The sequence below is a fragment of the Hypanus sabinus genome, chromosome 22 (assembly GCF_030144855.1).
Source record: "Hypanus sabinus isolate sHypSab1 chromosome 22, sHypSab1.hap1, whole genome shotgun sequence".
Taxonomy (NCBI): Eukaryota; Metazoa; Chordata; class Chondrichthyes; order Myliobatiformes; family Dasyatidae; genus Hypanus; species Hypanus sabinus.
In genome coordinates this window covers 52,421,324-52,444,866 of record NC_082727.1, presented here as the reverse complement: position 1 = coordinate 52,444,866, position 23,543 = coordinate 52,421,324, and the positions used below count along the sequence as shown (strand labels likewise).

At 39.7% G+C, this 23,543-nt stretch overlaps 1 protein-coding gene across 2 annotated transcripts; it reads right to left on the bottom strand.

The window, feature by feature from the left end:
* Positions 1 to 206: 206 nt before the first annotated feature.
* On the bottom strand, positions 207 to 23,341 carry oat (ornithine aminotransferase). 2 transcript variants are annotated; one of them, XM_059947747.1, is made up of 10 exons: positions 23,122 to 23,341; positions 18,875 to 19,073; positions 17,690 to 17,914; positions 15,709 to 15,804; positions 15,320 to 15,447; positions 15,105 to 15,227; positions 13,221 to 13,349; positions 12,568 to 12,681; positions 11,445 to 11,589; positions 207 to 2,024 (listed from the first exon to the last, which is right to left on the bottom strand). In XM_059947747.1, the coding sequence occupies exons 2-10, from the start codon at positions 19,071 to 19,073 to the stop codon at positions 1,864 to 1,866; spliced, it is 1,320 nt and encodes a 439-aa protein (XP_059803730.1). In that variant the 5' UTR covers positions 23,122 to 23,341; the 3' UTR covers positions 207 to 1,863. The 2 variants fall into 2 exon arrangements, with proteins under 2 accessions (XP_059803730.1, XP_059803729.1); XM_059947746.1 differs by lacking the exon at positions 23,122 to 23,341 and having other exon boundaries at positions 18,875 to 19,079.
* Positions 23,342 to 23,543: the final 202 nt, after the last annotated feature.

Below are 23,543 nucleotides of genomic sequence, written 5' to 3'. Positions count from 1 at the left end.
GGATGGATCTGAGGTGTTGGTCAGTTAACTTGGATCTGTGGCTGGCTTTGTTGATGTTCATGATGCTGAACGCCTGTTCACACAAATAGGTCGAGCCGAACAAAGAGTAAAGCGCAAATGTGGAGTAATACGCTGCCCCTCAACAAAGGTCAATGTGTAGCAGTGTGCTACATGCAGCGCTAAAATTACAACACTGAGTCGGTAACTGCAGTCGAAGAAAAAAAAACTTTATTCGAAATCCCCAGCCTCACTTTTAAGCCTCCCTCAACCTGCCCCCCTGCGCAGAGGCTCCAAAGCTCTGTGCTCGCAAATCCCCGCAGGCTATCTCCCTTAGCCAGAACGCTGGCTAATTGTGAGCCGGTTCGGATGTGCCAGGAAATGGGTCGCCACAAATGTATATAGAGTGCGTCATCTATTGGGAAAACGCCAGAATTGTGGGGAAAAAACGTTAACAAGGTTTATTAATATAATTTCATCAAGTTCTGCGGGCCAGATTAAAAAGCTTAACAGGCCGCATATGGCCCGCGGGCCGTAGTTTGCCCATGCCTGTGCTAGAGAGACCTAATCTGGAGCACTGTGCTCTTTTGGTCACCTACTTACAGGAAAGATGCTAATAAGATTGAAAAACTGCAAAGAAAATTTACAAGGATGCTATTGGGACTTGAGGATCTGAGTTATAGGGAAAAGTTGAATTAGTTGGGACTTTCATTTCCTAGAGAATAGAAGAATGAAGGAAGATTTGATAGGAAGCATACAAAATTATGAGCACAGATAGGGTAAATGCAAGCATAATTTTTGCACTGAGGTTGGGTGAGACTAGAACTAGAGATCATGGGTTAAAGGTGGAAAGTGAAATGTTTAAGGAGATCACAAGGGGGACTTCACTCAGAGGGTGGTGAGTGTGGAATGAGCGGTCAGTGGAAATAGTGGATGCAGGCACGATTTTAACTTTTAAGACAAACTTGAATAGGTACATAGTTGGGAGGAGTATGGAGAGCTATCCAGATGCCAGTTGATGGGATGGGCAGATTATTAGCTTGGCACAGACTTGATGGCCAAAAGACCTGTTTCTGTGCTGTAGTCTTCTATGAATATGATTTGTGTCATATCCAGGATCAAACTCTAGACTGCTTAATTGCATGCAGGCTATAAGTTACAAGATGGCAAATATGGGTATTAAATCATACTTCATCCAACCCACCATTTTCTGACCTAAAATTATTTGATAATGTTGAAGAATAAGGAGTCTGTTTCAGTATTCAGACAAAAATTAACTGTCTTCATGTTGAGACCATGTCCTCAAAGTATAATTATATATCATATTATGAAATAATAAATTACAAGCAAATACAAGTTTCTTACATCAAGGATGTCCTCAACATGCCATTAATTTTAATTGTTGATAGATTACAGATTGGGAGCACAGAAATGAAAATCTGTTTCAGTGTTAGAAATGGGAAGATGTTTGTCTTCTACAATACTTTAGCAACATGGACAAAGCAAAAAATTATGAGATGATTTAACCTTGTATTATGCCAGAAAAATAAATAAACTAACTTTACAACAAAATTTTGACCATCTTGTCAAGGCAAAAGAATTTCCATTGTGATCGATGTACAGAACTTAATGACAGCAAGTGGATTTCAATTTCATAGAGAATTTAAATTTGGTTTGTAATTCAGAAAAAATCCACTGTATTATCAGTTAAGTATTTATTACTTAATTGAAATTAGAGTTCAGTATGATTATTTGAGACAAGATTGATGAATATTGACAATTTCAAAGAAACTACTGGTAAAATAAGCAACAAATACCATCTTGTTGAAAAGAAACAACTCATCATATTAACAGGTTCCATCTTCTTCAAAAAGACAAAATGGTCTTTTGAATGATATCAACACATTCTCTTATTTCATCCTCTTTGATCACAAGAGGCGGGGCCAGTCTAATGATGTCCCCATGAGTTGGTTTAGCTAGCAGACCATTATCACGTAGGCGAAGGCAAACATCCATGGCATCAAAAGCTGAAATAAGAAACAAAAGGTTCAATAAACTAAGATTTCTTTTTTGTGCTTGTCCAAAACCATCTTAGTATGTTTGTATTTTATCATTTAGCTTTATATTTAACTTCAAGTCATTTGGACAGGAACATGGAAAGAAAACATTTAGAGATGATCCCTGGTGCCAGGGTTCGGGACGTTTCTGATCGCGTCCAAGATATCCTGAAGTGGGAGGGTGAGGAGCCAGAGGTCATGGTACATGTAGGTACCTATGACATAGGTAGGAAAGGGGAAGAGGTCCTGAAATGAGAGTATAGGGAGTTAGGAAGGCAGTTAAGAAGGACTGCAAAGGTAGTAATCTCGGGATTACTGCCTGTGCCACGCGACAGTGAGAGTAGGAAAGGAATTAGGTGGAGGATGAATGCGTGGCTGTGGGATTGGAGCAGGGGGCAAGGATTCAAGTTTCTGGATCATTGGGACCTCTTCTGGGGCAGGCGTGACCTGTTCAAGAAGGACAGGATACATTTGAATCCTGGGGTGACCAATATCCTAGCGGGCAGGTTTGCTAGGGCTACAGGGCAGACTTTAAACTAGTAAGATGGGGGGGCGGGAATCAATTTGAGGAAACTATGGGAGAGGAGGTTAGTTCACCAGTAGAGCAAGTAAATAGACAGTGTGTGAGGGAGGAAAGGCAGGTGATGGAGAAGGGATGCGCTCAGCCCGAAGATGTAGGGGAGAAGAAAGAAAAGGATAATAAATTTGAATGCATTCTTAGGGATGAAACGAGAGGAGAAGGTGGAGAGTATCTTAAATGTATCTATTTTAATGCTAGGAGCATTGTAAGAAAGGTGGATGAGCTTGAAGCGTGGATTGATAACTGGAATTATGATGTTGTAGCTATTAGTGAAACTTGGTTGCAGGAAGGGTGTGATTGGCAACTAAATACTCCTGGATTTAGTTGCTTCAGGTGTGAAAGAGTAGGAGGGGCCAGAGGAGGAGGTGTTGCATTGCTTGTCCGAGAAAATCTTCTGGCGGTGCTTTGGAAGGATAGATTAGGGAGCTCCTCTAGGGAGGCTATTTGGGTGGAATTGAGGAATGGGAAAGGTGTAGTAACACTGATAGGAGTGTATTATAGGCCACCTAATGGGGAGCGTGAGTTGGAAGAGCAAATGTGTAAGGAGATAGCAGATATTTGTAGTAAACACAAGGTGGTGATTGTGGGAGATTTTAATTTTCCACACGTAGACTGGGAAGCTCATTCTGTAAAAGGGCTGGATGGTTTAGAGTTTGTGAAATGCGTGCAGGATAGTTTTTTGCAACAATACATAGAAGTACCAACTAGAGATGGGGCAGTGTTGGATCTCCTGTTAGGGAATGTGATAGATCAGCTGACAGATGTATGTGTTGGGGAGCATTTCGGGTCCAGTGATCACAATAGCATTAGCTTCAATATAATTATGGAGAAGGACAGGACAGGACCTAGAGTTGAGATTTTTGATTGGAGAAAGGCTAACTTTGAGGAGATGCGAAGGGATTTAGAGAGAGTGGATTGGGTCAAGTTGTTTTATGGGAAGGATGTAATAGAGAAATGGAGGTCATTTAAGGGTGAAATTATGAGGGTACAGAATCTTTATGTTCCTGTTAGGTTGAAAGGAAAGGTTAAAGGTTGAAAGCACCATGGTTTTCAAGGGATATTAGAAATTTGGTTCGGAAAAAGAGGGATGTCTACAATAGATATAGGCAGCATGGAGTAAAGGAATTGCTCGAGGAACATAAAGAATGTAAAAGGAATCTTAAGAAAGAGATTAGGAAAGCTAAAAGAAGATACGAGGTTGGTTTGGCAAATAAGGTGAAAGCAAATCCGAAAGGTTTCTACAGTTATATTAAAAGCAAGAGGATAGTGAGGGATAAAATTGGCCCCTTAGAGAATCAGAGTGGTCAGCTATGTGTGGAGCCGAGGGAGATGGGAGAGATTTTGAACGATTTCTTCTCTTCGGTATTCACTAAGGAGAAGGATATTGAATTGTGTAAGGTGTGGGAAACAAGTAAAGAAGTTATGGAACCTATGACAATTAAAGAGGTGGAAGTACTGGCACTTTTAAGAAATTTAAAAGTGGATAAATCTCTGGGTCCTGACAGGATATTCCACAGGACCTTGAGGGAAGTTTGTGTAGAAATAGCAGGAGCTCTGACGGAGATCTTTAAGATGTCATTAGAAATGGGGATTGTGCCGGAGGATTGGCGTATTGCTCATGTGGTTCCGTTGTTGAAAAAGGGTTCTAGAAGTAAGCCTAGCAATTATAGATCTGTCAGTTTGACATCAGTGGTGGGTAAATTAATGGAAATTATTAATACTATCTCTAAGAATACTTATCTGGATAGACAGGACCTGATTAGGAGTAGCCAGCATGGATTTGTGCGTGGAAGGTCATGTTTGACAAACCTTATTGAATTTTTTGAAGAAGTTACGAGGAATGTTGACGAGGGTAAGGCAGTGGATGTAGTCTATATGGACTTCAGCAAAGCCTTTGACAAAGTTCCACATGGAAGGTTAGTTAAGAAGGTTCAGTCGTTAGGTATTAATGCTGGAGTAATAAAATGGATTCAACAGTGGCTAGATGGGAGATGCCAGAGAGTAGTGGTGGATAATTGTTTATCGGGATGGAGGCCAGTGACTAGCGGGGTGCCTCAGGGATCTGTTTTGGGCCCAATGTTGTTTGTAATATACATAAATGATCTGGATGATGGGGTGGTAAATTGGATTAGTAAGTATGCCGATGATACTAAGGTAGGAGGTGTTGTGGATAATGAGGTGCGTTTTCAAAGCTTGCAGGGAGATTTATGCCGGTTAGAAGAATGGGCTGAACGTTGGCAGATGGAGTTTAATGCTGAGAAGTGAGGTTCTACACTTTGGCAGGAATAATCCAAATAGAACATACAGGGTAAATGGTAGGGCATTGAGGAATGCCGAGGAACAGAGAGATCTAGGAATAACAGTGCATAGTTCCCTGAAGGTGGAGTCTCATGTAGATAGGGTGGTGAAGAAGGCTTTTGGAACGCTGACCTTTATAAATCAGAGCATTGAGTACAGAAGTTGGGATGTAATGTTAAAATTGTACAAGGCATTGGTAAGGCCAAATTTGGAATATTATGTGCAGTTCTGGTCACCGAATTATAGGAAAGATATCAATAAATTAGAGTGCAGAGACGATTTACTAGGAAGTTACCTGGGTTTCAGCACTTAAGTTACAGAGAAAGGTTGAACAAGTTAGGTCTCTATCCATTGGAGCGTAGAAGGTTGAGGGGGGATTTGATCAAGGTATTTAAAATTTTGAGGGATAGATAGAGTTGACGTGAATAGGCTGTTTCCATTGAGAGTAGGGGCGATTCAAACGAGAGGACATGATTTGAGAGTTAGGGGGCAGAAGTTTAAGGGAAACACGAGGGGGTATTTCTTTACTCAGAGAGTGATAGCTGGGTGGAATGAGCCTCCTGTAGAAGTAGTAGAGGCCAGTTCAGTTGTGTCATTTAATGTAAAATTGGATAGGTATATGGACAGGAAAGGAGTGGAGGGTTATGGGCTCAGTGCGGGTAGGTGGGACTAGGTGAGATTAAGAGTTCGGCACGGACTAGGAGGGCCGAGATGGCCTGTTTCCGTGCTGTGATTGTTATATGGTTATAGATATGGGCTAAAAGGAGGCAAATTGGACCAGCTCAGGTAGAAGAGTGACAAATTTCCATTCTGTATAACTATCACTCATTTCCTACTAACTACATTTTCAGCATCTATAGCATGAAATAAGGGGCAAAATCAAACCATGTCATCCAGACAAAATAAAAACAGGCTCACACTTATATAATACCTTTCTCAGTTCCAATGCTTCCCAAAACACTTTATAGTGAGATATTTCACTTGAAACCATTTGTACTATACAAGCAACAAGATGTTCAATTAGATCACACTAAACTCCCACATATTGCATGAAGATAGAACCAGGTGATATTTTCTTGAACATTAAGATAGAAATAGGCTTCAAGAAACTTGTAAAACGAGTCAGCTCTGTCATGGGTATTAGCCGTAGTATTCAAGACACCTTCAAGGAACTGTGGCTTAGGAAGGCAGTGTCCATAATTAATGACTCCCACCTACCCAAGACATGCCCTATTCACATTGTTACCATCAGGAAGGAGGTACAGAGCCTGAAGGTACACACTAGCAATTTAGGAGCTGCTTCTTCCCCTCTGCCATCCAATTTTTAAATGGGCATTGAACCCACAAACACCACCTATTTTTATTTCTGCTTTTCACACTTATTTCAACTATATAATACATATACACACACCTAACGTAACTCAGTTTTTAAAACCTGTTTATAATGCATTTCATTGTACTGATGCCATGAAGTTAACAATTTCACAACATATGCCAGTGATATGAAATCTGATTCTGATGTAGGTCAGTTGGAAGCACCTGCAGGAAAAGCACCAGCTCTGCCACTTCCAAGTCATATTGGCAATTTTTTCAGCTAATTTGATTAAAATCAAAGATATAAAAAAAAAGGGCCGTCTTTGACAATATTGCGCCACGCAGCCCAGGATCAAACACTGCTACAATATTCCAAGATAGTTACCGGAACTTAAAATGGAAAAAAAAACACCCTGGCATACTCTGCCCATTAACAGCACTAAATCCAATTTGTACAATTCCACTTCAATCTATTTACTTTTTTGTTTATTGAGATAGTGTCAAATAGGCCTGTCCAGCCCTTCAAGCCATGCTGCCCAGCAATCATCCCTCCCCCCACACTGCGATTTAACGCAAGACCAATCAAGGGACAATTTACAATGACCAATTAACCTATTAACCTACTAACCAGTACATCTTTGGACCGTGGGAGGAAACCAGAGCACCTGTATAAAAACTACACTGTCACAGGTAGAATGTACAAACTCCTTACAGGCAGCAGAATGAATTGAACCCAGGTCACTTGTACTGTAAAGCTTTGTGCTAACTAGTATGCTACCATGCCACCCTTCTCAAACATCAGAAATTATACATCGGTTGTCATTCATTAGTGAGGTAGTGTGAGGTTTAAAAATAATTCCAGTGCTTTTGGCTCTTTTCACCGTCTGCATCAACAAAGCCAATGAAAAGGGAGGTGTAAGCAGAGCAGCCATTGCTAGAGAGAGCCAATGTTAAAAGCTGTCAACTTTTGGCTCAACAGGCATGGGCAAGAACAGACAGAGGTTTTCAGTATGCAGGTTTCTACATTTTTTTTTCTGTTAATACATAGCTAGCACACTGGGAAGCCTCTAGATTATATTTGCATGAAGTACACCAGCTGCAGCTCCTTAGAGACTGTGTAAAGGAACTGGAGGTGCAGCTGGTTTAGGTGTAACCTGTCCTTTTTGTAGAGATCATACCCTCACCGGAAGAGATCCCAATGATCCAAAACCCTAAAATCCTGCAAACTGCACTAACTCTTCAGTCATACATTCATCTGCCAAATCATCCAATTCTTACCCACAATGGCATATGGCACAGGCAGCAATCCAGAGATTACTACCCTAGAGGTCCTGCTTTTTAGCTTTCTAACTCCCTATATTGTCTCTTCAGGACCTCATCCACTTTTCTACCTACAGTGATATGCATCCTCCCTTTAGAATGCCTTGGAACAATCAAAGACATCCCTGCCCTGGCACCTAGGATGCAACATACCATCCAGGTGTCTCTTCCATATCCACAGAATCTGTTTTCTGGTCCCTCAACTATGGAATCCCCTCGCACAAATGTACTCGTCTCACCCCTTTTCTGTTCTGAACCACAGAACCAGACTCAGTGCCAGAGACCTGGTTGCTGCAGCTTCCCTCTGGTAGCTTGTTCCCTCCAACAGTATCCAAAGCAATATACTTATTGCGTGGAACATTCACAGGGGTACTTCTGCACTGGCTGCCTATTCCCTTTCCCTCTTCTGACAGTCACCCAGGTGTCTACCTTTTTGTAGCTCCTATCACTTCATTTTCCCCATACAAAAAGGTGTAGAATCCTTTGGGTAAAGAAATGCAAAGGTAAAAAGAGCCTGATGAGAGTTATATACAGGACTCCAAACAGTAGCCAGATGTAGGCCTCAAATTACAATGAGAGTTAGAAAAGGTATGCAACATTGCCCCCTTTTTATGATAAAATAGGGGATTTCAATACGCAGATAGATTGGGGAAAATCCAGTTGATGCCTGATGCCAAGAGCTGGAATTTGTAGAATGCCAAGATGGCTTTTTAGAGCAGTTTACAGTGGAGCACACTAGGGTAATGACAATTCTGGATTGGATGTTATGTAATGACCTAGTTTTGATAAGGGAGCTTAAGATGAAAGAGCCCTTAGGAGACAGTGATCATAATACAATTGAATTCACCCTGCAGTTTGAAAAGAGAAACTAAAAAATTGGATGCATCAGTTTTACAGTGGAGTAAGGGAATTACAGAGGCATGAGAGAAGAGCTGGCCAAGGTTGAGTGGAAGGCAATACCAGCAGGGCAGCAATGGTTGGAGTTTCTGGGATCAATTCTGAAGGCACATGAAAGATACATCCCAAAGCTGAAGTAGACCAAAAGACAGAGGAGCAGAATTAGGCCATTCAGCCAATTGAGTCTGCTCCTCCATTTCATTGTGGCTTATCATTTCCCTCTTAGCCCCATTCTCCTACCTTCTCCCATAACTTTTCACACCCTGACAAATCAAGAACCTATCGATTTCTGTGTCAAATGCACACAGTGCTCTGGCATCCACAGCTGCCTATGGTAACAAATTCCACAAATTCACTACTCTCCAGCTAAAGAAATTCTTCACCTCTGCTCCAAATGGATAGCATTCTATTTTGAGGGTGTGCCCTGGTCCAAGACTGCCCACAAAAGGAAACATTCTGTTCACATCCACTCTATCTAGGCCTTTCAACATTCGATAGGTTTCAATGAATTCCCCCCTCCATTCTTCTAAATTCCAGCAAGTACAGGCACAAAGCCTTGAATCACTGCTCATATAAACCCTTTCATTCTCATGAACCTCCTCTGAACCTTCAATGTCAGCACTTCCTTTCTTAAAGGACTCAAAACTGTTCACAATTCTCCAAGTGAGACCTCACCAGTGCCTAATATAGCCTCAGCATTACACCCTTGCTTTTATATTAGAGTCCTCCCAAACTGGATGCCAACATTGCATTCACCTTCCTCACCACCAATTCAACGTGCAAATCAACCTTCAGGGCAGCCTTTCTCAACTTTTTGCCTAGGATGAACCCTAATAATAACCCTATTATTTCATTTTCAGGTCTCAGGGAACCCCTGCGCAAAATTATATCTACAGCTCACAGTAGATGGCGTGATCAGCAAGTTGTAGATATACAAAAATAATTGTCAATTCTCTTTTGAGTAGAGAATGAATTTTTGCCAACCTTTCTTGGAGGGGGGGGGGGGGGGGGGGGGAGGAGAAAAACAGGTAGTTAAGCTTAGCTTACCTTTCTGGAAATTAATCCCTTTCTTTCCTGTTGATATATTTTAAAAACTCACGGGGTAAGTAACTTACTTAAGCAAAAAAAAGATTTAAGTTCTAAAGGTAGGCTCGGTAGATTTAATTTAAATAAAGGTTGTAAATTGATTTTGGAAATTGGGGAAGGTAATATGGGAGGGACCAAATAAACAAGGTCCTACTGCACACTGCCATACCGGCTGAGAAACCGCCAACAAGATTGCGAACAGGACTGCTCTGTCACTGACTACACTGAAAATACTAGCAATGTGCATCACACAAAGTTTAAAAACTATATATTTTTCTTAATCATGACCTCTTGTGGAAGCCTGGTTGAGAAACCCTGTTTCAAGGAATCCTCCAAAAGGACTTGCACATCCCCTCAGAAAATAGTCTATGCTTTTATGCCTTCTACCAAAGTGCATGACCATACACTTCCTCACACCGTACTACATCTGCCACCTCTTTACCCATTCTCCCAATCCGCTTAAGTCCTTCTGCAGCTTTGTTTCCTCAACACTACCTTCCCCTCCACCCAGCTTTGTATCATCCACAAACCTGACCACAAAGCTATCAATATCATCCAAATCGTTGAAATACAATGTTAAAAGAAGCAGTCCCAACAGACTCTTGTGGAACACTACTAGTCATCGACAGCCAATCCAAAAAGGATCCCTTGATTTCCACTCTGCCTCCTGCCAACGCTCAATCCATGCTAGTATCTTTCCTGTAATAACCCGAGTTCTCATCTTGTTTAGCAGCCTCGTGTGTCGTACCTTGCCAAAGGCCTTCTGAAAAGCCAAGTACACCAACATCCACCAATTCTCCTTTGTCTACCCTGCTTGTTATCTCTTTCCCCCCCCCCCCCAAAAAAAAGATCTGTCAGGTAAAAGTTTCCCTCAAGGAAACCATGCAGATTTTGGCTTATTTTGTCATGTGCCTTCAAGTTCCCCAAAATAACATCCTTAACAATCCACTGCAATATCTTCACAACCACTGAGATCAGGTTAATTGGCCTGTAATTCCCTTTCTTCTGCTTCCCTCCCTTCTTGAAGAGTGGAGTGACATTTGTAATTTTCCAGTTCTCCAGAACCATGTCAGCTCTGACTCTTGAAAGATAAGCCCGTAAGACACAAGAGTAGAATTATGCCATTTGGCCCATCGAATCAGCTCCACCAATCATGGCTGACCTTTTTTTGCCCCCTTCTCAGCCCCACTCACTGGCCTCTCCCCGTAACCTTTGGTGCCAAGTCCATTGAAGAAACAAGCTCTGCCTTAAATACACCCAAATCCACAGCTGCCTGTGGTAATAAATTCCTCAAATTCACCATCCTCTGACTAAAGAAATCTCTCCGTATCTGTTTTAAATGGGTGTCCCTCTATCCCAAGTCTGTGCCCTCATCCAAAGCTCCTCCACCACAGGAAACATCCTTTCCACATCTACTGTCTAGTACTGTCAACATTCAAAAGGTTTCAATGAGGTCCCCCTGCATCCCACGCCCTCTGGTCTTCTCCTTTCATTTCGCATTTCCCCCTCCCACCCCCCCCCCCACTACTTTCAAATCTCTTACTATTTTTCCTTTCAGTTAGTCCTGACGAAGGGTCTCGGCCCGAAACGTCGACAGCTCTTCTCCCGAGAGATGCTGCCTGGCCTGCTGTGTTCCACCAGCATTTTGTGTGAACAAAATCTGCAGCATCTGCAGATTTCCTCATGTTTGCGAGATAACAATAACCGTTGCATTGTGAAACATAGGCAAAAAGCTAGACTGGTCATTAGATCAGAGATCTGGAGGACCAAGAGAGCAGCTGTAGATTAGTGACCAACATAGTTTTTATGCAACATCATGCAGAGTAACATTTTCTTCCCCCCACAGGACACAATACAGTAATAAGTCAATATTTGAGAGTTCAGAAATTTTGTACCTTCTGTGTTTCTAATAATAATGGCATTCAATAATCCTTTTCCTCGTACAGCAGTCACAACATTTGATGGCAATTTCATTAGCTCTCTTCTCAGTAACATTCCCATTTCTTCAGAATTTTCTGCCAATTTTTCTTCTTCAAGGACCTATGTATTTCAAATCAAAGAAATGCAGCAAAAGAAAAATATCAAATTACAAGATTACCCTGGTCGGTCATTTTTTTTTAATTCTATTACATGTAATGAAAATTGTCTAATTAGCCAAAGAAGGTAAGATGCCATCTTATCAAATATAGTAAATCCAATAAATGCCACCCAACCTTTCAGAAAACCAGATGATTCTGTACTGACTCAGATGTTTACCACTTTTCCTATCCCCTCACTAGGACTATGACTCCCACATTCCCTTTTAACTTGAGATTCACTGGATAATTCATTACAATGCAGAGTAAAACCAAAGATGAATAAATGTGTTGGATTATTAGTAGTAATAAATTCCAACAGACCAAAAACTGTCATCTGGCACCAAAGGCCTAAGCACACTCCATTGCTGGAGTTTTGTTTTTTGTTTTTTTTTTTTAAATATGCTAACCATACTGTGAATAACAATGATTAAGTGAGCACTCCAAAGAATTTACTTAAAACCATAAAGAAATTAGGCATTTAATCTTGTGAATTTGAAAACTACAAGGAAGCTTTCATTTACTGTATCAGATTTTAGAACACAGAAGGTAGTGGGGGGGGGCACAGGCAACTGGGGGCATTGCAGTTGAAAACAGGATATCAGTTTTCAAAATTATTAGGTTTTCTTGCCAAAAGAGCAATAGAGGCAGAATCATTCACTGTATTCAAAAAAGGGCTTAGATGTCAAGAGCTATGACAAACTGGATTAGGAATCAAATACCGAGTTAGCTCTTTGTTAGGAACAGTGGGCCAATTGGTCATAATATAGACTAGTTAAATTTACAATATAATTGACTCTTTAATCCTTATTCACTGGAACTATTATCCAGAACAAGTTACAGGAATCAAATAAAGGAAATAGAAGTTACTGCATGAATTGGACCTGCATTGATTTTAAAACTTATGCTGTAACTGACCGCAGTCTTCATTTCTTGGACATACCTCTAAAGCAGCAATAGCAACACGACATGCTAATGGATTGCCACCATATGTAGACCCATGCTGACCTGGTTTGATGGTCAACATAATTTCATCATCACATAGAACAGCTGAAACCTGCAAAGGAAATTATTAGTTTGAAATTACCAGCTACATCTTTCTTAAAAGGAACTTTTATTATAAACATGATCAAAATCAATACAAATTTTCAGCTACCAAAGTTCATAAACAGTGAATGGTTCGTAGCTCAGATTCACATCTGGCCAAAATTCTTTAAGTAAATTATCTTTACTGTCCTTCATTCCATTTGTATCATTAATTTGCCTTCAATATAACAAACTAACTTTAGATCACAATCTTTTATGAAAGACCAATGATTGCTTTCTGGAACTCATCATAAATGTTAAATCTTGGACAGTCTACTTAATCACACTTCAGAAAAAAAAAATCATATGGTCAAATTACCATGTTGCCCCTCTCAAAGTCAACTGAATTTAGGGAACTCAGACACCATCAAAGATTCTAAAAATTTCTCAATAGTTGTTCAAGTGGATAAACTATATCAACAGACTTCAATGTCTCATCTTTCTTAAACTCTTAACTTTGCCCACTCGTGACAGGAAACAGATCTAGAAGCCATGCAAGACATTACTCACAGGATACACTCCTCCAGAGAGCGCTTTTCCAAGAACAACGATATCTGGCTTAACATCTTCATGATCACATGCCAGTCTACGACCAGTTCTAGCCAGTCCAGTTTGCACTTCATCCGCAATGAATAGCACCTATTCAATCACAATCAAATTAAAAGTCCTTCCTCACAAAAAACTAAAGACTTATTTAAGGTTAATTTTTTACACTTAATCGATCAGATTAAACGTTTGTTTACTAAGTGGTCACCACTATCTTTATCTGATAGGTCGGATTAATGCTATTAAGATGGTTATTTTACCCAAGTTTTTATATATAGTTCAAGCGGTACCTATTTTTATTCCGAAATTTTTTTGCTAATGTTGATTCAAAAATTTCCTCATATATGGCAGAAAAAAAATCCTAGGTTAGGTAAAATTTATTTACAGAAGGCAAGGAAGTAAGGTGGATTGGCATTGCCTAATTTTAGATTTTATTATTGGGCAGTTAATATCAGATATTTGATATGTTGGTTAAAGGATTGGGATATATCTTTTAGCCCTCATTGGGTGAACCTGGAAATTAAATCTGTACAAGGTTTTGCATTGGGTTCTATTTTAGGGACTTCTCTTCCTTTTGCTCTTTCTAAATTGCCAAAACAAATTGATAACCTGATAGTTAAACATACTTTATGTATATGGTTTCAATTTCGGAAATTTTTTGGGTTGACTCAGTTTGTTTTAAATATTCCTATTGTATCCAATTGCTTTTTTTATCCTCCTATTATAGACCAAGTTTATTCAGCTTGAAAGACTAAAGGATTACTACGATTTTCCAATTTATTTTTGGATAATAGTTTTATGTCTTTTGAGCAATTATTTAATAAATATAATTTGCCTAGATTTTTTTAAAGATATTTACAGATTAGGAATTTCTTAAATACTGTACTTCCTACTTTTCCAAATTTTGTGTCTTCAGGTATTTTGGAGAATTTGTTTGAACTAATCCTTTTCAGAAAGGGCTAATATCAAAACTTTATAATATAATTATGAAGGTAGGTTCAGAGCCCTTTTATAAGTCTAAAAATGATTGGGAAAGAGAACTTAACCTTACTATCCCTATTGAGAATTAGGATAAAATTCTTCAATTAGTTAATACATCATCTATATGTGCTAAACATTCATTAATACAGTTTAAAGTTGTGCACAGGGCTCATATGTCCAAGGATAAATTGGCTCGTTTTTATTCCTATATAAATCCTATTTGTGACAGATGTCATTCTGAGATAGCGTCTTTAACTCCTATGTTCTGGTCGTGTCCGCTTTTGAAAAAATATTGGAAAGATATTTTTGATATTATTTCTGCTGTATTGAACATTGATTTACAACCACATCCTATTACTGCAATCTTTGGTCTACCAATGATGGACTCACTCCATTTATCCTCTTCCGAATGATTGCATTTCTTACATTAATGGCTAGAAGGTCTATTTTGTTGAATTGGAAAGAAATTAATCCTCCTACCGTATTTCATTGGTTGTCTCAAACTATGTTATGTCTAAATTTAGAAAAAATTAGAAGTGTTGTATTTGATACTTCTATTAAATTTGAAAAGATATGGAGACCATTTATTCAATATTTTCATATGATATAATATGACCCTGTTCCAAGCCCATTTGTTTTTCCAGTTTCGATTTTATATATGTTGAGAGGATCGGAGTTGACTACACTGATGATTTTGTATTTTTGTGAGATATTATAAACAGCCCTTTTTTCTTCCATTTTTTCTTTTTCTCTTTTTTCTTTATTACTTATTAGATAAAAAAAATAAAAAATAAAAAAAAATTAAAAAGTCCTTCCTGTTCGAACTCAGTAGACTTTTAAACTAGTATACAACCTCTTATAACTCACATTATATTTTGTACATAATTCTCTCACTCCTTGAAGATAACCTTGGTCTGGAACTACAACACCAGCTTCACCCTGGATTGGCTCCACCATAAAGGCTGCCATATGAGGGTCCTGGAATGCACGCTAAAAAAAGAGCTAGAATTAATTAACAGTAATTTTAAACCAAATCAAACAAAATATTAACTGAATCAAAACAATTTAAATGTTTTCAATACCTCTATTGCTGGTAGATCATTGTACGGAACAATTTCAAACCCAGGTATAAATGGGCCAAATCCTTCATAACTACTGGGGTCTGTTGAACTGGAAATCGCAGAAATAGTCCTGCCCCAAAAATTACCAGCTGAAGAAAAGGGGAAAAGGAGTTTAAAGGAGTTTCTCTGTATAGGAATCAAACATGTAAATAAAATAAAAATGAAAATATTTGTATCATGATGCTGATTTGAGAACCAAATCCCATGAAACTTAATTTCTAGACGCCAAGTATTAAGTTTACACAGCCCCTACAATTTCGTACAGGCCTTTGAGATCTGAATAATGATTAAATAACAATTACATTCCTCTAAGTTAATGTACATTACATGGATTTTAATTTAAATCTTACCTGCAAAAAGGATCTTTGCTTTATATTTAGGAATTCCTTTAACTTCATATGCCCACTTGCGGGCTAATTTGCACGCAGTTTCTCCTCCTTCTACACCTAAAGCAAAATGTATAAGTTGATTTCTTAGAATAAATCAAATTTTCAAAACAATTATCAAAAATGCCAATTTAAGCACAAATTACATTACTATGGTAAACAAGAGAAACTAAAGTGCAACAACTAGAAAATGATTGAATAAAAAATAAAATTGCCAAATTTCAAGCCCAACTTGCTAGCTGCTTCAGCACTGTGGATGTTGCTCAAGATTTCCAGCATCTGGAGAATCTTCCATGTTTATGATCTCTTCCCAATCTGGTGGATGCTCTTTTTTATTTTAATAATTTAGCAATACAGCGTGGAGCAGATCCTTCAAGCATCATCTCTCCAGCAATCCCCAACAAACCTGATTAACCCTAAGCTTATCACTGGACAATTTACAATGACCAATTAAGTTACCTGGTATGTCTTTGGACTGTGGGAGAAAACCAAAACACCTGAGGAAAACCCACACATTCCAAGAGGAGGATGTACAGACTCCTTACAAATGGTGCCGGAATTTGAACTCCCGATTGGAATGAGCTGCAACAGTATCGCATTAACTGCTACACTATCCCATAATGTCCTTCTCCTCAGAGGGTAACAAGTCCCTAATGAATTGCCATTGAATCCATGCAAATCATGTTAGCAACCAATTAAATCTTAAATAGGAATTGATTTGTCTCCATTCCTCTTCTTCCAAACCACTCCTCCCAATCCAAGGTAAATGAATTATCAGTTGAAGTTTCATAGAGGAAGTTGAAGACAACTTCTAGCTTCTCCCCACATTAGTCTCAGGAGCTTGCATACATTTCCTTTTACATAATGACGCTGCATCATTTTCATACTATCATAAATATAGGCATTAAAGATTCTGGACCTTTATCAGAAATCACTAACAAAGAGTTTACTGGAGTAATAAAATACACAAATCCAGTATATACTATGAACTTCAGCAAGTTGATATGAATCAGCAAACAAAATCCATAGTTCAATATTGGCAGGTCAAGGACCTTCACACAATAACAACCAAAGGAAAACTTAAACAATTCAGCTAGTTCAAAATTTGTTATGTCCAATGCTTAAATAATTCTCATTTTAATCCTCTAAGCAATATGTAAACCACAGTCAAATGGTATAATATATTTGAACAATCTAACTGAATTAATGAACAATGAGTGTCTGAGATAATTTGCTTTCCTTTTAAAGCAATTCCAGAACATTTTATGGCCGATTTGAAATATGTTCAAGTACATATTTGAGAAACACCATACGTAGTATTGTGCATCTTGCAATGAACTGTAAAACCAGGCCACTACTCAAATTACTGCAAACAGCAGCAAGAAACTGAATGAATCAAAGGTCTTCAACACAATTCCTGGTGGCTTAATTGAAGATTGAAGGTGTGCAAATTTGGGACAGTTTGGAATTCCAAGTTTACAACATGTCTCATTGCTGTGTTGCACTATCAGTCAGAATTTCCCAAGTAAAAAGATGAGCTAATTTCCAAAATCTGAATTTTCTCTTTGAACCATTCAATAAAGTAGCCTGCTGCAGATCAAGCAATGAAATAGAATCCGTGGGTTACAAGCCTCACAACATTTGCAAGGCATTTAAATGGGTTAATTTATTAAAAGAAATCTCGAACTTTTAGAGTACGACAGATTGAAATCCATCAAAACCTGTAGCATCAACAGATGCATTATAAAGCTAAAGAAATTTAATTAAGATTATATTTGTTCTTAATTCTTTGCTGATCAACACGGAACAGGAGACAAGCTTCTACTTCGTGGATTATTTTTAAGATGCCATTTTCTGGCAAAATGAAGATGACACCAGAAACAAATTTAGACTTGGGGAAATCCACCTATTTTCTATGAAATAAAAAAATCTATTAAGCACTAACCAGTATTCATTGGTAACAGCTTTTTGTAGTTGAACAGCTTAGTGGCATATTCTTCATATTCTCCCAGTACATCATTATAGAAAGCTCGAGAAGTGAGAGTCAGTTTATCAGCTTGAGATTTAAGTGCTGCAATAATCTTTGGATGACAATGTCCCTGATTCACAGCGCTGTAAGCACTTAGGAAATCAAAGTACCTCCTGCCTTCCACATCCCACACATAAACACCTGAAAAATCAAAGCAATTTAATTAAATATTTTGACTTAATTATTTTTGAAGACCATTATTTTACTGTTAAAAAAGATTTTCAATTCAGCAACAAGCTTTAGGGGCTAAAGGGATAAGTCCTCCTGCACTGTACATTTCTATTACAAGATGAATTAATGAAATCTAATAACGTTTCAATACAATCTGGCTGAACTTGCAGATAATATCAAGCTAAAAAGCAAAAGAAAAAGCATGAAAATTACACAAGGAGACCCTGAAAATGAGTGGCCACAAAAGGAGCACACAGAATTTGGAGATCTATTAAATATGTAAAGAAAATTAAGTTCCACACTCAACAAATGTTAAAAAGCTAGAAAGAAACCAAGAAACCTAGAGACAATTGAAGATTATGCTCAGCAAGTCTGAACCAATAGTCTGCCAAGTAGCTTGTTACGTATCAGAGGAAACTCCAAGGTCATAATATTATACAACGTTCAGTATTTTACTTATGACCATGTCAATTCTAGTTTTGCGGTGAATATCTAGCAAAAGATTTTATGGCTGTGCACAAGTTAACTACACAGTAGAGGAGTTCTAGAAATTACATTGCAAAGCTTCAGGAGAGGTGACAATCTTGAAGTTTAAAACAAGAAATTTTCACAAGAACCTGGCAGAATTCTTGATACACAGCAATAAATACAAAAAGGATGAAAAATACAAAATTTGTAAGTGCATGCAGGAGGAACATCGTGGCATTTTTGGGCTATCATGATTAACTAAGTAAAATTGCATCCAATGAGATCTTGCAACAAATTATTGAATCAGAATATCCCTACAGTAGTGTTTCCTTTTGATTAAATCCACTTTAACCATCAATTTAATGTATAATTGTATTTAACTCAAACTTTATAGATTCATTCAATTTATACATTGATATAAATCAGCCATTTAGTTTAGGATCTAGTATTTGGAATGCTTACCTTCCCCTCTAGCCAAAGCAACAGGGACGGGCTGATAATTATGGGCACCATATTTTTCTTCACGAGCAAAAACTTCTTCAGAAGTGATTGACTTCTCAGTTTTTAATGAAGTTTCTATGGCACTAGAATACGTCTTGATTCTTTGCTTCAAAACTGAAGCACTGGAATTTATGTAACGGGAGAATCGGGACAACATCATCTGCATGACAAAAAAAGTTAATTATTTGTTAAATTTTAAGCAATTCATGGAAAAGAAAACAGACAAGAGTAGTATATTAGCTGTAAGACACTAAATCTCTTTTCTAGGCAGACCCAGCCAGTTCATCCTTTCTGATGTTAGAACTCCTGGTATCATCTCTAGAGGTCCTGTTTCTACTTAATATTGAAAATGAGAACTACACAATAATTTGCTTAATCAGACAGTAGAACATACTATAGAACAATACAGCACGGTATAGGCCCTTTGACCCATGATGTTGCCAGAATCTAGTTTAATATCACTGGCATATGTTGTGAAATTTACCTCTTGTGGCAGCAGTACAGTGCAATGCATAATAGAGAAAACTGAATTGCAGTAAGTATATCTATATTAAATAGCTAAAGAAATACTGCAAAAACCAAAGTAAAAAAGTTGTGAGGCAGTGTTCATGGGTTCAATGTCCATTCAGAAATCAGATGGGAGGGGAAGCTATTCCTGAATCATTTGAGTGTGTGCCTTCTTGCTTCTGGACCTCGGTCCTGATGGTAGCAATGAGAACAAGGCATGACTTTGGTAATGAGGGTCCTTAATGATGGCTGCCACCTTTTTGAGGCATCGCTCCTTCCTTAAATATATCCTGATACCTTGCAAGCAAGTGTCCGTGACAGAGCTGACCAAGTTTACAATTCTCTTGTGCAGTAGTCCACTCCCTCCCCATTCCAGATGGTGATGCAGCTAGTCAGAATGCTCTCCACAGTAGGTCAAAATTCGCAAGTGTATTTGATGACATACCAAATCTCCTCAAGCTCAGAATATAGCCACTGCTATGCCTTATTTGTAACTGCATTGATATGTTTGGTCCAGGTTGGATTCTCAGAAATAATGACACTCAGGAACTTGAAATTGCTCATCCTTTCTACTTCTGCTCCCTCAGAGACTGGTGTGTGTTCCCTCATTTTACCTTTTCTGAAGTTTACATCAGTTCTTTGGTCTTACTGGCATAGTGCAACATTGTATTTGTGCTCACCTATTCCATAAGATCAATCTAACTCTTCCCTCCCATATAGTCCTCTATTTTCAGCCAAATCCCTATCCAAGGAGTCCCTTGAATGTCCCCAATGTATCTGCCTCTACCACCACCCGACAGCACACTGTATGCACCTACCACTTTAGGTGTATTAAAAAAAAATCTCTAAAAATACCACCTACACTTTCCTCCAAACATCATTAAGTCAGGCCCATTCAGATTAGCCATATATGCCCTGAGGGAAAAAAAATCTCTGGCTGAATCTCTATGCCTCTTATAACCTCGTGCACTTCTGTCAAATCACCACTCATGCTCCGATACTCCAGAGAGAAAAGCCCTCTCTGAAGTTCCCACATCCTTCCTCCAAAGACCCAGACTGAACACTATATTCCAAATGTGGTCTGAGTAGAGTTTTATAGAGCTGCAACATTATCTTATGGTTCTTGAGCTCAATCCTTTGATTAATGAAGGCCAACAACACCATACACCTTCTTAACCACCGTAACCATGTGCACAGCAACTTTGTGGGATCTATGAATGTGGACCCTGTTTCTCTACTGTTAAGTATCTTGTTACTAACTCTGTATTCGGTCTTCAAATTCAAACTTCCAAAGTGAATCACTTCACTTTTTCAGATTGAACTTCATTAGCCACTTCTCAGCTCAGCACTGCATCGTATCGTATCTATGTCCCAATGTAACCTTCTACACGATCCATAACACCACCACTTTTGTGTCTGAAAACTTAACCTTACACTTTCTCGTTTATCAAAATCACAAAGACCAGGACCTCAGAGGTAATAATCTCTGAATTGCTGTCTGTGCCATGTCCAGTGAGGGGAATAGGATGATTTAGCAGATGAATACATGACAGATATGTGGATGCTTAGGATCTCTTTTGACTAAGATATGACTGTACAAAATGGGCAGGTTACACCTGAAATTGAAGAGTACCAATATGCTTCTGAGCAAGTTTGCTAGAGCTACTAGGGAGGATTTTAACTGGTTTAACAAAGGGATGGGAACCAGAGTAATAGGTCTCAGGCCCATTTATTATCAAAGTATACAACTCTGAAATAGCCACAAAACCAAGAAAGAACCGCAACATGATAATCCGCTCCCAAATCCCTCCTCCCCACAAAAAAAAACAAAAACAGTAGTCACATTGACCCCCAAATCCCCCTCCCCTGCACACAAAAAAAACACATGATATAAAAACTGCAAGACTGGAAAAAGTCATCTCTAGTCCAAGGCCACATCCAAAACACAGAAAACATGGGTAACATTCTCCAGAAACAGTGGCAGGTCTTTCCCTCTGCAGCAGCAAGCCATCCCACCAGCAATCAAAAGGCAGTCTGGCAGTCTCCCCTCTCAGGCAGCAGAGTGACTGCCCAGTGATAAAAAGGCAGGCAGCTGGCATTCACCCTCTGCATTGACCTCAAGTCTCAATTTCACTTGTCACTTTAATTAGCAAACAAATGAAGCTTTGAATTGGTGAAATGGTGTTGGACATTGGCTTGTGCCCAGTCCCACAGACTCCTCACCACAAAGTTCCTGCACACTGCCTGTCTCCTGGAATCATCTTGCAGATGTGTACTTCTTTGACTGGAGGCTTGTGACTAGCAATGTGCTGTAAGGGTCAGTGCTGGGTTTGTTGTCACTTGTCATTTATAGCAACAATTTGGATGATAATGTGGTAAACAGGATCAGTAAATCTGCAGTTGACACCCAGATTGGGGGTATAGTGGACACCAAGAAAGACTATCAAAGCTTGCTACAGGAGCTGGACTGGCTGATCTCAACATTTTAACTGAAATTTGAACAGGTATATCGATGGGAGAGGTACGGAGGGCAGTGGTCCAGGTGCAGGTTGATGTGACTAGACAGTTTAATAGCTTGGCATAGGCTGAAGTGCCCATTTCTGCACCATGGTATCCTATGGCTAGATGAATGATTGGAAAAAAAATGGTGAGCAGCTTTAGATTGATCTTAAGAGTACTGTAGTTTAAATATCATGGCTAGTACTATGAGGTAATGTACAATGTTCTATATTTTAACTCTTCAGCTCAACAATATGATATTGAAATGCACAACATACAACTGTGACTAACCAGACGAGATCAATGCATTTATAAATATTTGAAATAGATTTATTTATAAGCATTTGAAATATTTGAATATTAGCATTGAAAATACTTCAATACATAATTAGACTGCATGTAATTGAGTCGGGGGGGCCGGGGGGAAAATCAATCCTAGGACGGGTAACAAGTCTTGCCAGTACAAGTATTTTTAGTTATTTAACAGCTGGGAGGCCGGAGCCATGCGGACCAATGAACGGCTTAAATTCGTACTCATGAATGTTAGATGCTATCCGCACAAATATACAAGTCAGAGTGCAATTGTGCCCTTTTGACATTTTTTCCTAAGTAACTGCGATTAACATCAACCTCAACAATTAAAAAAATACCTCCGCAGCTCAGTTAGAAACAATGCCCACAAGAAGTAGGGAAACGTGATTTTCTTCAGAAGGTGCGTGGCAGGTCTGCCACGTAACCCTCGCTCTGCAGCGGAAAGCGAAGGCGATTAACTTTCCTTGGGCACAACGCACAGATCTACCTGTGCTTGGCCCACTAATCGCAGAGGGCGGCTGCCAAATCGTTCCAAGGCGATGGCGGCGGCTGAGGATGCAAGATGCCCGAGTCGGCAATACCCTTTCAGGCAACAGGCAAAGGCGGTGGCCGAGCCCGGCCCAATTGCAAAATGAACCCGGCTTGAGGTCGGGATGCGCTCGGTGCTACCCACTTGAAGCCCAGGGGCGCCTGTCCCCTCGTGTCACGGCGCCGGCCCCAGCCCGAGCCCCCGAGCCCCAGAGCCCCAGAGCCCCAGAGCCCCAGAGCCCCAGAGCCCCAGAGCCCCCAGCCGCGCTCCCCCCTCCTCATCCCCATCCGCGCTCCCCCCTCCTCATCCCCATCCGCGCTCCCCCCTCCTCATCCCCATCCGCGCTCCCCCCTCCTCATACCAGTCACTGCTCCGTCCACCACGCCGTCTGCTGGCGCCGGCACTGGCACCACGGTTATTTAAACGGTACGAGCGCGAATCGTTCACGTGACGGGCGCGCGTCACCACGCCTGGCCGGCGGCGGAAGGACGACGGAAAACCGGCCGCTCGGGGGGCGCGGAGGCTCCCCGCTTCGCCGCCGGTTGTGCTGGAGTCACAATTCAGCAATCTGAGCAAATAACTCCTCGGAGGAGTCTCCTCCCTCCTTTACGTGTGTGAGGGTGTAAGAAGTTTATGAAGGCACGTATTTCAATCAGACAGACTGGCAATATGGCCATTTTGTAATGTCACAATCCTTAATTTGGCCAGAATTGGTGTGAAACTGCCTTATTAAAGATAGATATTGTTTAGCCTTTATGTAGTATGAATGTGACTTGATTAAAT